This window comes from Sander vitreus, chromosome 14 (assembly GCF_031162955.1).
Source record: "Sander vitreus isolate 19-12246 chromosome 14, sanVit1, whole genome shotgun sequence".
NCBI lineage: Eukaryota > Metazoa > Chordata > Actinopteri > Perciformes > Percidae > Sander > Sander vitreus.
In genome coordinates this window covers 7,828,386-7,841,414 of record NC_135868.1, presented here as the reverse complement: position 1 = coordinate 7,841,414, position 13,029 = coordinate 7,828,386, and the positions used below count along the sequence as shown (strand labels likewise).

General features: G+C 40.2%; 1 protein-coding gene across 9 annotated transcripts in view; it reads right to left on the bottom strand.

The window, feature by feature from the left end:
• Positions 1-13,029, bottom strand: part of pleca (plectin a) — a 105,534-nt gene that overhangs the window by 22,876 nt on the left and 69,629 nt on the right. For all 9 annotated transcript variants that reach the window (XM_078267428.1, XM_078267429.1, XM_078267435.1 and 6 more), the window contains 11 exons: positions 11,060-11,149; positions 9,118-9,195; positions 8,861-8,953; positions 5,453-5,619; positions 3,088-3,203; positions 2,841-2,947; positions 1,809-1,928; positions 1,609-1,704; positions 977-1,104; positions 255-348; positions 9-163 (listed from right to left, as the gene is read on the bottom strand). In XM_078267428.1, the coding sequence (XP_078123554.1) occupies positions 9-163; positions 255-348; positions 977-1,104; positions 1,609-1,704; positions 1,809-1,928; positions 2,841-2,947; positions 3,088-3,203; positions 5,453-5,619; positions 8,861-8,953; positions 9,118-9,195; positions 11,060-11,149 (1,244 nt within the window). The remainder of the gene's footprint in view (positions 1-8; positions 164-254; positions 349-976; positions 1,105-1,608; positions 1,705-1,808; positions 1,929-2,840; positions 2,948-3,087; positions 3,204-5,452; positions 5,620-8,860; positions 8,954-9,117; positions 9,196-11,059; positions 11,150-13,029) is intronic.

Genomic DNA, 13,029 nt, shown 5'->3' with positions numbered 1-13,029 from the left:
TTTTGCACCTGCGATACATCTGCTCAGCCTGAAGGTGGCGTCCATCTTTGAGCAGCTGAACATCATTGAAGAGAAAGCGGATCATTCCTTCTGCTTTCTCCAGATCTGCCTCCATCTCTGCTGTGTGCTGAGCAGGTCTCCCTGAGCTCAGCATCATCACGTCCTGCAGCACAGAGACAAAGACGTTACAGCCCTTCATGTGGCTGCAATCATTTCTGCTAAAGTAGTATCTGTCACAAAGGTTTGTGTCTCACCGTCTGCAGCAAAGTCTCGACCTGGTTGAGCTGCTCCTCACACACCCCCGACTCCATCTGGACCTTACTGACGACCCTCTGAAGTCGCTCCAGCCTGCAGAGGAAGAGAGGGGAGGTCAAAGTGTCAAATAACTTTAGACAAGGGAGACTACCTCCAGGGTAAGTGCTAGCTTTGTCTGTTAGCTGTGCTAAAGTAAAAATAATCGCTTGACAAAGAAAAACTAAACTAGTTTTTAAAAACTGAAAGCACTCACTCCATCTTCTGTCGAAATAAATACTTCAACTCGTATCCCTGATGCATGAAAGCCATGTTAGAACTCTGTTGCTCCACCAAAGTAGAGATGATGTTTTTTTTAAACTGTCCACAGCACTTTCTGAAGCCCTGGAAGAACCAAAACCCAAAGCTACGCCCTAACAACCTTGTGAGTAAAAGTTTATGAGTGACTATTAAACGGTTATTGCTAGATTGTTGTCATGACGGTGGCACAGTTGTCATGTGTTTGCCCTAATATGATTTTTTCTTCCCATACCACAAAGCCAACTCAGTTTCCTTGTATTGCCAAAGTGGACTTTACTGTATCATTAGGGAATGAGTCATCCTCATGGTCACACAGTAACCAGTTGTCTGATGATTCATTTCTGATCTTTATTTCTTAATATCTTGTGTTTTAAAAAATGAAGTTTGCTTTGGCAACAGAGCATGTGATGAATGGCCCACTTACCTCTCAAATTCTGTCCTGAGGAGACGCTCTCTCTCCAGTATGGCAACGTGCAGACGACCCCATTCCTTCTCCACATCAAAAGGATGGTAACCTGGCGGCACTTTGACATGACCTGCCTGAACTGCATCCTGAAAAATCTGAAGATTAGGGCTGCAACCTACCACCATTCACATTATCAATTCATCTCCTGATTATTTTTTTCATAAATATATTCCACATACATTGTATATTATGTTGGAAAGCCAGAATGTTCTGAAGGCATTGAGACAGTGCTGTATATGTTTAAGGTTTTAATTGTTTACATTCTGCCGTGGATTGTACCTGGATTACTTTTTTTTTTTTTTGTATTACCACAAAATGACTCTAATCTATTGATGTTAACAGTCCGTAAAGGTTTCACAAAGTGCTAGTGTCCCAACTCCCGCAGGCATAACAGTGGGTTGTAAAAAAAGTGAACTGTCAAATGAAAAAACAAAATTTGTCTTGTTTATATTTGTACAAAGACATATTGATTACTTCAACTTTGATGATTTTATGCTGTACAGCACAAAGAATATCTTTGAAAACATTCTCCGGACAACTGACTTTAATGACAGGATGCAGAGTTTTTAAGAGTTGGCGAGGAAATTCACCTCAAAAGACTTGAAGATGTGTTTGGAGCGGTTCTTGTCTGCCTCTTTTGCAGGAAGCTCTGTTTCCTTAAACTTCAGAAACTGACGCCAAAGAACCTGCAGATCAGAAAGGAGATTAATAAATGCACCAGTAGCTTCATTGTCATTTTTAGACTATGCTGTTTTGTTAGTAAAAACACATTCTTTTAGGATCCGCTCACCTCAATCTCCTCGTAGCTGTTGGGGAACTTCTTCTCCTCAAAGACGAGGATGTGGTGTCGGATCCACTGCAACAGCATGGTGACCACCTCATAATACTCCTGCCATCGCAGCTCCAGCTCCTGAAGCACAGATACAGACAGAGGTCCAAGTTAACTAAAGACCTGACATTCTTTTTATCATGCAGAATTTCTAAAGCTGCTGATGCTTTGACACTCACTTACCAGACCATCCTATTTTCTTTGAAAAGGGATTATAAATGGAATGCTATAATTTCTTTATAAAAGGCGTATAGGCTTACTTTCATTTTGACTTCAAATGTGCTTTCTGGGTTCATGGTAATATATTAAGTTAAATAAGTCATTTGTACTCCTTACTTCTCATTGCTTTGATCATCTTGGACCCTTTTTTTTGTGGTAATCATGATGTAAACTGGTCTGAATAAGAACATCTGCTATACTATGACTAATAAGGGTGGGGGGAAAAAATCAAAACTCGTATGTATCGTGATTTTTTTGTGTTGATTTTTAAAATCAATTTTTTTCCTTAGAATCAATATTCTTTATTTATTTTTTTACCAATGATTCGCCTAAATATTTTCTGTTTATATGGTACCGCCGATGGCGACTACATTATATCCGTTTTCTGACCGAAAGCAGAAAATCCATGTTATGTACTTAACACATTAAATAAATGTCAAACTGACTGACAGACATGTGCTGTGCAGTATTTTTAGAAAACAATTAGTTTTTAGTAATGTCTCACGATATATTGTCTCTAGAAGTGAGAAAGAAAGAAGGAAAAGAAAATCCCAAAACTCAATACTATCGAATCGCAATAAATGAAAATCACAGAATCAAATCGGGGCAAAAGCATATCGCCCTAATGACTACTATGCATTTAAAATACTAATATTAGTAAGAACACACCTTGTGATAACCTTGCAAAGGTTACCACCCCTTTTCTCGTCTCTGCTGCAAAATACCATAGTGCTCCAGAGAAAAGATGAAGTGATGAGGAAGAAGAGGACTCACATTGGCTTTGACACCGTCCTGAACGTCTGGTACCCTGGGCATGGCATCGTACAGAGAGGAAACGTATGTGATGATGGATTTCTCATCTGGGTGGAGCACATCCACATCTGTAGAGAGCGATGATGAGATAAAAATGTTACTTTTTTTACTAATTTTGACAGTGCGAAGCTGAATAAAAGCAATGCACAGCTCAAATGTTCCCTGAGTAAAGCGTTCAGGGTGATTCTGAATATGTGACTCCTCTCACCCTCTGGGTCCAACAGTCTGGTGACGCCCAGGTCTCTCTCTGCCACGCTGAAGGCCTGCTCCAGGTTCTCCTGGTTGGACTGTCGGTACACATTACTCATGTCGATCAGAGTGGGCCTGTGGACAGAAACCAGACAGAGAGAACAGTGAGAGGAAGTTATTGCTATCAATCAAGACTTTCCTTAAATCATGTATGACAGCTGCAAATGTCAGAAAGAAACATTCCCATTAATTACATTTCAACATTAGCCCTTACTTTGATGTTTTTGCAATTTCTTTCAATTTTTTACCTGACAGCCACAATTCCACATTGATGGCTCAATTGATGGGTAATTAAAATTTGTTTACATCCTTCATATTTTATGTGCTGTAAGCAGTTTGATCATGAGTGGTGTGTCTTTCATGATACCAGAAGGGGCAAGCAATAACAAAAGTCCTCACAGCCAGAGAAGCTTAAAATTCTCCATTATTTAATTATTATTATTAACTCCATTATTTTAATACCCAAAGAAGACAGACATGTTGCCTTTGAGTGCACTTTGCCAGGAAGATAACCGCAGTCTAATAACATGTAGGCACAAGCTCGGAGCATAACAGATTGAAGTGCATCTCATGTCTACAAATAGCAAAGAGAAAGAGAACTTTGAGGACACAGAATGTAAAGTAAATTCTGCACATTTAAGCTTTTCCTAAACACAACATTTTAACAAGTACTCATACACTTGCGCAACTCTCTGGATGTAATATTCTTTTTGTGCCCGGGGTTGCTCTAGCTCCACATAGCAGGCCTGGCTGTAGGACAGCGCTGATCTTGATTCATGATCCTCACTCTGGGAATCTCGACTGAAGCGAGCTCCGGGGCAGCTGGAGCCTCGGCCGGAGTCAAACGAGTTCTCGGTGGGGATGTCCTCGCACAGCATGACCACCCGGTCCTCCAGGTCACTGACCGAGCCCGCTGTGCTGCTGGAGGCACTGTTCAGACGCCTCTTTGAGCGAAACTTCCTTTTGAGGCTCAACATTGTAGCAACGGTCACGTTCACAGCACTAAAGGTTTCTGAGTGAGGTCAAAATGTTGTTAGGTTATGAAAAACATAGTAAATCTTTGGTAGCTTTTCATCCTTGATTATATCCTTGATCTTTGATTATATCCAATTCTCTTCTTATTGTAAGGTTTTGGTCAGACTTCTGTTTTGGTCGATCATTGCGAAGACTCCTCGCTGCAGCTCTTAAATCTCTGCCCGTCCTGCTCTTCCTCTACCAAGAAAGAATCTATGGTAGAGCTAGAGAGTTAGTGTACCTGTGTGTTGCTACAACCTGCCAAGCCTTCAGTGAACATACCTCCAGGGCAACCTTTTCTCAAATGAGTGTGATACACCCACATCGACAAAGAAAAGGCTCTATCTTTACAAATGATGCCAACTCAGGGTTGTACATGTTATTTTTGTGTCATGTGGTGAGCCACCCTGCGGCGCTTGTTTGTCTGTGCAACCACAAAGACTTAAAGTGGTTCTCCACCCAAAATATATAGTTTGTGTATAAAACGGTCGCCTCCTGCAGGCTTGAAAGGTGGCTGTTAAAGTTTGTAGTTTCTTTATTTAGCAGGACAGCAGCGGTGGTCAGCTCAAATTCATGTAAGGTACAATGGATTGTTGTGACAAACACTTTTTCACATCAGGAAAAGTTAGCAAAGCATCTATAAAAGCTTTTTAAACCATTACTGCTGCAAAATTTTGTGTGTTTTTCTCTGTCTATGTTCAAAACAATTGTCTGTGGTAGTTTGAGTAAAAAATTTACAAAATGTAATGAATGAATGAATTAGCTGGGGAGTTCAAGTCTGAGTTGGTATTTATCTTGATGTTTGATTTACAATAACCAATCCACATTTTGTCCTGACAAGTCAGCTGTACTGCTGTAAAACTCAAATATGAACTTGGTATTCCTGCCACAGAACCAACTGCAATAAATAATAAAAGACAGCAACATGAAATATGAAAAAGGTCAAAGACAAAATCTTTAGACTATGTGTAAAATTCATGTCCTGCGGTGTTATAAGATCCCAAGTCCAGGCAAGCTTTTCTGATTAGAAAAAGGCTTCTCCATGGCATCCTTTCCTAGATAATCTTTTTGTGTCACTAATATTATACAGGTAGGTTTTATTGCATTTTTCAGCTCCTTTTTGCAATTTATTAGTGCTGTCTATTGCATCAGATCTATGTTAAATTCTTAAGTATTTTCCTTCTTGCCTTTTTCCCCTTGAGTTAACACTTTTATCCAAGGAACATTATGTTAAAGTAAAGTAAAACTCTTAAAACTGGTAGTCTCAGGGCCACGCTCTAACCTCCATCTACTGAGGATCCGTGTCTCACCTGTGTTTGTGTATGATGGCGTTAAAGAGCTTGCCATCCCTCCAGCTGGTGGTGAAGTTGTCGCAACGCAGGCCCTGGTATCCCTCCACCATCCTCTGAGACCAGAGCAACAACTTCTCTTTGGCCGTCATGTCGTCCGATTGGCCGTTCACCTGAATGTCTGAGATCTGAAGGGGGAGACGCAAGTAGTCAGAGATACTTCTATTTAATTTCTTTAAGAAAAAAAGCCCTGAGAACTTGCACAATAAATAACAACTATAACTCTTTTTAGCTGCCTTTTGGGGATGGGTTGCACTTACAAGTTGTGATAACATCTAGTTCTTCATCCTTTTGAGTTTGAATGCACTTATTTTAAGTCACTTTGGACAAAAGCATCTTCCAAATGAGTGTAATGTAAGGTTACAAAACAACAACACTTGGACAGCTGCAAATTAAACCACCCACAAACAGCCGAGTTTTTCCTAATCATTATATCTAAAGCTTCCATAGATAGTGCTATATTTATTAAAAGGTTTTCCATCTTGCCGTGCTGGTTGAAGGGCAGAAAAACTTTTTTTTCCCAGTTTACCCGCCCCGTTGATTTTTTCCAGACTTGAGATGAGTCACATTTTAAACCTCAAATAACAACCACTACTTTTACTTTGAGGGCAAATGTAACATTAAACTCACTGTTTTGGAAAGAAACACAAATGCTTTGTGCTTATATGCCAGTAAAACAGAAATCATACGAGGGAAAATGTCCATGAGTCACTGATCTTACAAAGTTATACTGTATGTTCCAAACAAGAATTATCAATAAATCTTGCTGCTGTAAATGAATGTTGCACTGTGTACCAGAACCTCCATAGGCAATTTCCTCTTTTTTAAGAGCTGCAAGGCTCAGCTATGAGTCATTCATATATATATGATTATATGAAATATATATATATATATATACATATATCTATTCGCACACATACAGGGCTTTAAATGAACTTTTTTAATCACCAGCCAACATGGCTAGTACAGTTTTAAAGTTACCAGCCAATCAGATGTTCCACTAGCCAATTTTTTTCCAGGGAAAATAAACCAGATTATGTTTGCCGCTGAATACATTTAAGCATCCATGTTTCTTTAAAAATATCTGTTTGGGTTGATGGTTGGTAGATAAAATAAAGATAAAATTTATTTTACTCTCGAAAAATACCTCGTTTTTTTTTTTTTCCTAACTAACTTTACTACGTCATTTCAGATCCTCTTTTTCAGATCTGTCTCTTGTTTTTTTTTTCCCCAAGCCAACACTCACCAAACCGCCGAAATGTATTTCCGGAAAACAAACTAATCTGTAAACACTGACTTGTCGGATCATTTCCACAGTCGTCCAATTATAAAAGCTTCATTCATTACCGACCAAATTGGCTCGTGACTTTTCAATGTTAAAATAGCCAAAGTTATTTTTATAAAATATAAAATATATATATATATATTGCATGAACAAAGTTTAATTAATCCAGATGTCCTCTAAGGTTAATCCTAGCACTTTTGCAGCCGGTTGACTCGCTGTCTCTACTTTGTATGAATCCATCACCATTAGTTGCTGCCTCTGCCATATCTATAATCAGTCCCTGGTGTTTGTTTTGGTCTGCTTGAGGCACCAGATGGGCGGGCAGGGCTCTCTACAAAACTAGGCACAAGTTGTAAAAAGTTGCAACAATTACAGGAAACCTTTTGAAATTTAACATTGTATGTTTTTTTGACCATTTGACTTGTCTTGGTAGAAAACTCCACTAAGTCAGGGCTCCAATCAGTTCAATACAGTATTTGAGTATTTGGTGTCTGTATATCACTCCTTTGTGATTTTTACCCATATAGAAGACCAGAAAGACATCCATAAGTGAGGTAAATTAGCTGCACATAATGCATTAAGTAAAGGTTGCATTTCCAGTCCTGATAAATAGTCTCTTACTGGAACAAGTGCGGGTTTTTTCCACAATATACTAGTGTTTTTAGGTATACTGATGAGTCATAGCAGAACTTACAATTTCACTTGCAGGCTCTTTTTTTGCAGGAAAGGGTGGAGGAGGGAAAAAAGAAGGCATCTCTTCCTTCTGCTATTTTCCCTTCAGAAGGGAAACCCCAGTGCTACAGTGTTGATGTGGGCATAAAGTGACTCAGAAGCTGAATGAAAACAGGACCTCCGCCCTCGCAGCCTCTTTTTAAAAAGTGTCGAGAGAATTTCAACTCCCTCTCTGTCACGAAGCAGGCCCATTATTCATACCACTCACCTGTGTATTAGAATTAGAGGAAATTGACCATTGTTTCTGCTGACTAGCATGTGCCAAAACAAAGAGGAAAATGGCTTGTTTTGAAGCAGTAATAGCTGCCTGATAACTAAGTGCATCTACATGGAAGTTTTTCATTGTATTAATTGACCAGCATTTATGTTCAGCTGGATATTAGAGCATAGTTAACTTTTATAACAGGGACAATTGTTGGGAGATCATTTCTCTCGTTTCCACTGCAGTTTTTGAGTCCTGAGCTGTAACGCCACGTTTCCTTCCAGCGGAATCACTGAGTCACACAGGACGGGGAAAAGTATCCCACATCGACATCCCAACATAACCATCATACCCATTATAGCATCAAAGAATCTCCATGTACTTCCACTGTTTATTGTTTTCAAAATCTACCAAACTATCTGCTAAATGAATATGCAAACATGCCTCTTCCCAGTCAGAAACACATCTGCCCATTGACGGATGGTTTTCTTCCAATGTGGCCTTTGTTGCCATAGGTGATATAAGCAATTTTATACTGTTTATGTTTGACATCCAGTTTGAATGGAACCCTTATATTTCAATTTAACAGTAAGCTAAAGAGCTGCCACAGAAAAGAGTAAAAAAAAAAAGGCTCTCATATTGACGGACATGTGATCATTCTTTAAAAATGAATGAATAGCTTTTTTCAGTGTTTAGTCTTTGTGCACTCAAGGACAGGGGAAGCCGTGGTAGTTGTATATAAAAGCATAAGTGCTGCCAAATGTCCAATAAAGCCCATTTGGAAATGATTGGCTGTTGGACTCTACTGTACTGTAACTGCTGTGTCAACACCAGGATAAAGTGAGGCTGATGATTGAACCCCAAAGAGGGAACGGCACTCTGATTTTCCTGATTTTCCTTACCGGAAGAGTTTGATCTTGAGAAATTATGTGCCAATGTGCAGTTTAAAAGATAAACACCACGTGCAGTTTAGGTAATGTGAGTCAGCTGTTCCCAACAGGGCTCAGTCAGTTCAATCTGAAGACATGCAAAATGCAATTTAAATAATGACTGATTGAGCTTTTGTGTCCAATAATTGCTGTCCTAGTTAACTTCAATGCCGTAATTACAGCATTTTATAGCAAAACTAGCCCTTAAAAGTGTACACTACCTGGAAGTGAAGGATAATGGTCCATATCAGCCCCAGGGTCAGCTTGGGGTTTCCATCTGCAATGTCATCATTCCTGATGTTGACCAGTTTAACCTGAAAGATGCATGGATACCAATAAAACGTAATGGTTAGTTTTAAGATGTACTTGCAACGTGAAGAGTTAAAACAATGAAACAAAACTCAACAAGGAGAAAAACTGAAAAATAAAAATGCTCCTTTGATGTGAATGTGCAACTAAAATGTCAGTATTTACTGACCTGTCTGTGTTTGAGAAAGTCCAGGGCGATCTGTACATTCTGCAGCTTGTGGAAGCGCATCCGGCCTTTCTCCCGCGGCTGCAAGAGACGAGAGGACACCAAACATCAAGAGGAGAGAAAAAAATTAGGTTTGAATGATCAACAAACAGCAAGGCCCCATGACTGAGGAACAGGTGTTTCAGTGTCCAGCAAGACCTTTTGTGCTTAAAACAAAGATCTATTCTACCGTCTAAAAATCATGACAGTCATGGTCTTAACTTAAAATTCAAATACAGCAAATTTGAAGTGCGATTCAAATTTGAAGTGCGATTCAAATTTGAAGTGCGATTCAAATTCTGCGTGATTGTGATCAAAGCGTTTGGTCAGACCTTCGACCAGATCTGACCCTAAATGACCTGGAAATGCATTACCAAACCAGCCAGGATGTCTGCAGCTGAGAGCATGATAATGAATGATACACGATCTCAATGATTCCCCCGATCATTAGTCACAATATCCTCCTTTTCTCTGAGACCTACAGTCATTTTTTCCTTCTGGAACACCTTTTACATCCTATACTGTCTTAGATTTAAACTGTAGCTCAGTCCAATCGAGCAGAATCCAGAAGCCTCTATGATTTCTAAACCTGCACAGAGTTACCCCAGGAGCGATGGCCATGACATGCCAGTGAGGGAACCCAATAGACCATACCGGTGGTTTGTATGTTTAAGCCCTTAGCCACAAGTTGTGCAGACATTCAGAGCATAAAATATCTAAGGCTTGATTTCATACTTTACACGCACCCATCTGTGTCTATTCCATACCAGTAGAGATCAGTTTGATATTTAACTAGCAGAGGCAAGAAATGTCCTTGAGATAATTCATGAGGCAGAACACTGATCCACTGGTGATACAGCTTCACGTTGAAACTATTTTGTTAAATATTTCCTTGTTGGTGCGTTCAGGCACTATTTACTAATGAAAAGCTTTGGATTCATGAACCCTGTTGTCAGAAAATCCAAACCCAGAAGACAAATCATGTGAATATTGATATTTCTCGGATGAAAAATATTTAGTTTTGCGGCCAATTCTGAAATCTCGGATGAACGGTATGGTCATTTTGGTTCTATTTTTATGAGGTTACGCTCTTCACTTCTTAACGATATTTAAATGGTAACCTTCATTTGAAGGACATGCTCAAATACCTTTGAAATACACAACTGTAGAAATTATTCCTCTAAAAGCTACTTGCACTTCTTATCTCCTTACATGACGCCTGACCTGACTAGCTCACTGACCAAATGGAGGACGATGTCGACACAGAAAGGGGACAATACAGGGAGTGTGACTGTCATCATGCACAACCCAGCAGCCACCTGGGGTGGTGACACATGCCACGCCCGACGCCCACAGTCCAGGCGCCACTCACCAACCGCACGTTCCTCACAACGTCACGTTCCCTCGGCTACCACAGCAAGAGCATCGCAAGAGAGGAAGGCAGAGGGGAAGGGGGAGAGGTTCAGGGCAAAGGTCAGCAGGAATAAGATAAAGGAAAAACCAGGAGTCAAACAAGTCAGTGCAGAAAGGTTACGAGATGGAAGCAAAGGATGAAAATTAGTGTATTAAGGCTACATCACCAGAAGGTGTGTTCCCAAAAAAAAAAAAAAAGGTGCTAAGGTAAGTAAAGTAAAAAGAGTGTGCATAACCTCAGCATGTTCTGAAATGTCCAAAAACCTCGAAAGAATCAAAGTCAACACATGCAAGAGTGGAGACAAGAAACCCAGCATAATCATTTTAAAACTATAAACATTTAGAGCAGTTCACGTTACAACAAGTGGACTGGACAGTAGAACAAATGACAGCAAATTAAGTCAGTAGGACAAGGACGCAGGGACGATAAGACAGGACAGGGGGTTACAGCAGAAGCCAATGTCCCAAAACGTCAAAGTTCACCAAAGCTCACCAGTGTCTCTCCAGAGAGCACCTCCAGCAGGGAGATGAGGTTGTGTCCATCTCTGAGGTCCTCGTATAGGTCAGTGATGTGTCTCTGGGCCTGCGGAGAGAAGAGAGGAGACAAATATTTACCTTTTTCAGTGATATAGTATCCATACATTCAGTCTCCCATCCCATCGTCCCAGCATCAGTGGTGATTCACACATAAAACAAACAGCACTGGAACTGCTGCCCACCTAGACACTAATAGCAGAAAGGGATTCCACACTAGGCACAGACACATTTGACTGAATCCCATAATGTCACCTAAAAATAATTAAAGCAACTTAAAGGGAAGGACCTACACACAACAACTGTCTGCCTTCTGCAGTGGAAACTGGGCCCGCATTTTGGATTCTTTTCATAGTTTTGGCTATCAGGTCATTGGGTAAAATATCGTTTGACACAGTAGGTTAACAATGGCAAGAAACATGAGTGGTTGGATCAGTTGTAAACAAACACCCAGTTTAACCAGATTATTTAAGCTGCTTACTTAATGAAAACTAAAGTAAGAACACTCAAATATTGGTTATAATCCATCATTGTATTGTAAAACTATTGTTATTAAGTATCATAGGTCAAAGTTGAATCATAACATTTTTCTGCAAATTCTAATGGACATTTACAATTGGGTTTGGGTAATAATTTTAATGTTTGCCTTCATATTCTCTTCCAAACAAGTTTAGTAAATGTAAACTGAACAAATCCTTGCTGAACAAGCAAGGATATGTTGCACTGCAGAAAAGGCTCTTACAGCAGTTAGAAAAGAGTCCAAGTTTTAAAATGAAGTGAAAAAAGGCTAGCCTCAAAAAGAGGTTAGCAGCTTAACAGTTAACGTATGGGAATGAGAGAGGGTAAAAGTGTTATAGCCGCTTTCCGACCGGAAAGTTCCTCGAACATAACATTCCTAGAACCCTTTTTTTCTCGTGTTCCGACTGGACCAATTTGGGGATTTTTAAGTCCCTCTGGCTGCAGTTCCTGTAACTCTTTCAGCTCCTACTTCAGGGCAGGGTCTTTTCTCTTTTCCCTTTTCAGCATATGAACCTAGGTCAACTAGGGTCGGGTTTCCGGTACAGACAGACCAACAACGGGACAATTTTCTTATTCATCACTAATTTCACTTATGACAACGTTTTAGGCGAGAAATTAACTGTTTAGATTTCGAATATAGGCAGTCTTGTGAAAATTGATGCCGAATTGACAATCTGCTTCAAAGTTTTTGGAGTTGAGGAGCTCCATGAAGTGAGGCGACAGCCAGCAGGCGCCTGCCCCGGCCGCTAGCTCGTCGCTCGGCCAGTCATGCTCAGAGACCCCGCTGTAAGCTGGAGGTCTCTCAGACCGGTCTCGTAAATAAGAGGCTTTTATTTCACCGCTGACAGTTCGTTTGTTTAAATATCACAACACATGTTCATCATAAGATTAACTGGAACCTGTGGTTAACTGTCTTTTCGGAGTTAAACTCCACAAGCGTGTCCTGCGGCTGGCCGGCCGTCACACACACACACACACACACACACATCCACAGCGCAGCAGGCAGAGGCGAGAGGGAGAGAGAGATACCTGTTTCTCTTCGGGAAACTTGTTTAAATTATGAAAAATATGCTATATACATTAGATTTAGTATTTAGTTCATACTTTTTTGGTGTTTTTGTTTTCTGATTTTAACGCTATAAAGACTGTTGCCGTGCTTGCATCACTCCCTTACCCCTCCGAGTCCTACCAGTCCTTATGGCCATTTGGCCAGTGCAAATGCAATTGGAAAAAAACGGTTTTGGGGGAGAGTAGTTAGTAGATCTGTTTAGAAGTGGACTTTTCCTATAACTACGTTCCTGTAACTACTTGGTCGGAAAGCGGCTATACATGCAGGTAGAAATGCATGTATATATGTCCACTCAGCACTCTGCTCACTGACAGCACCTACCTCTGCCTTCCAGTGCTGAT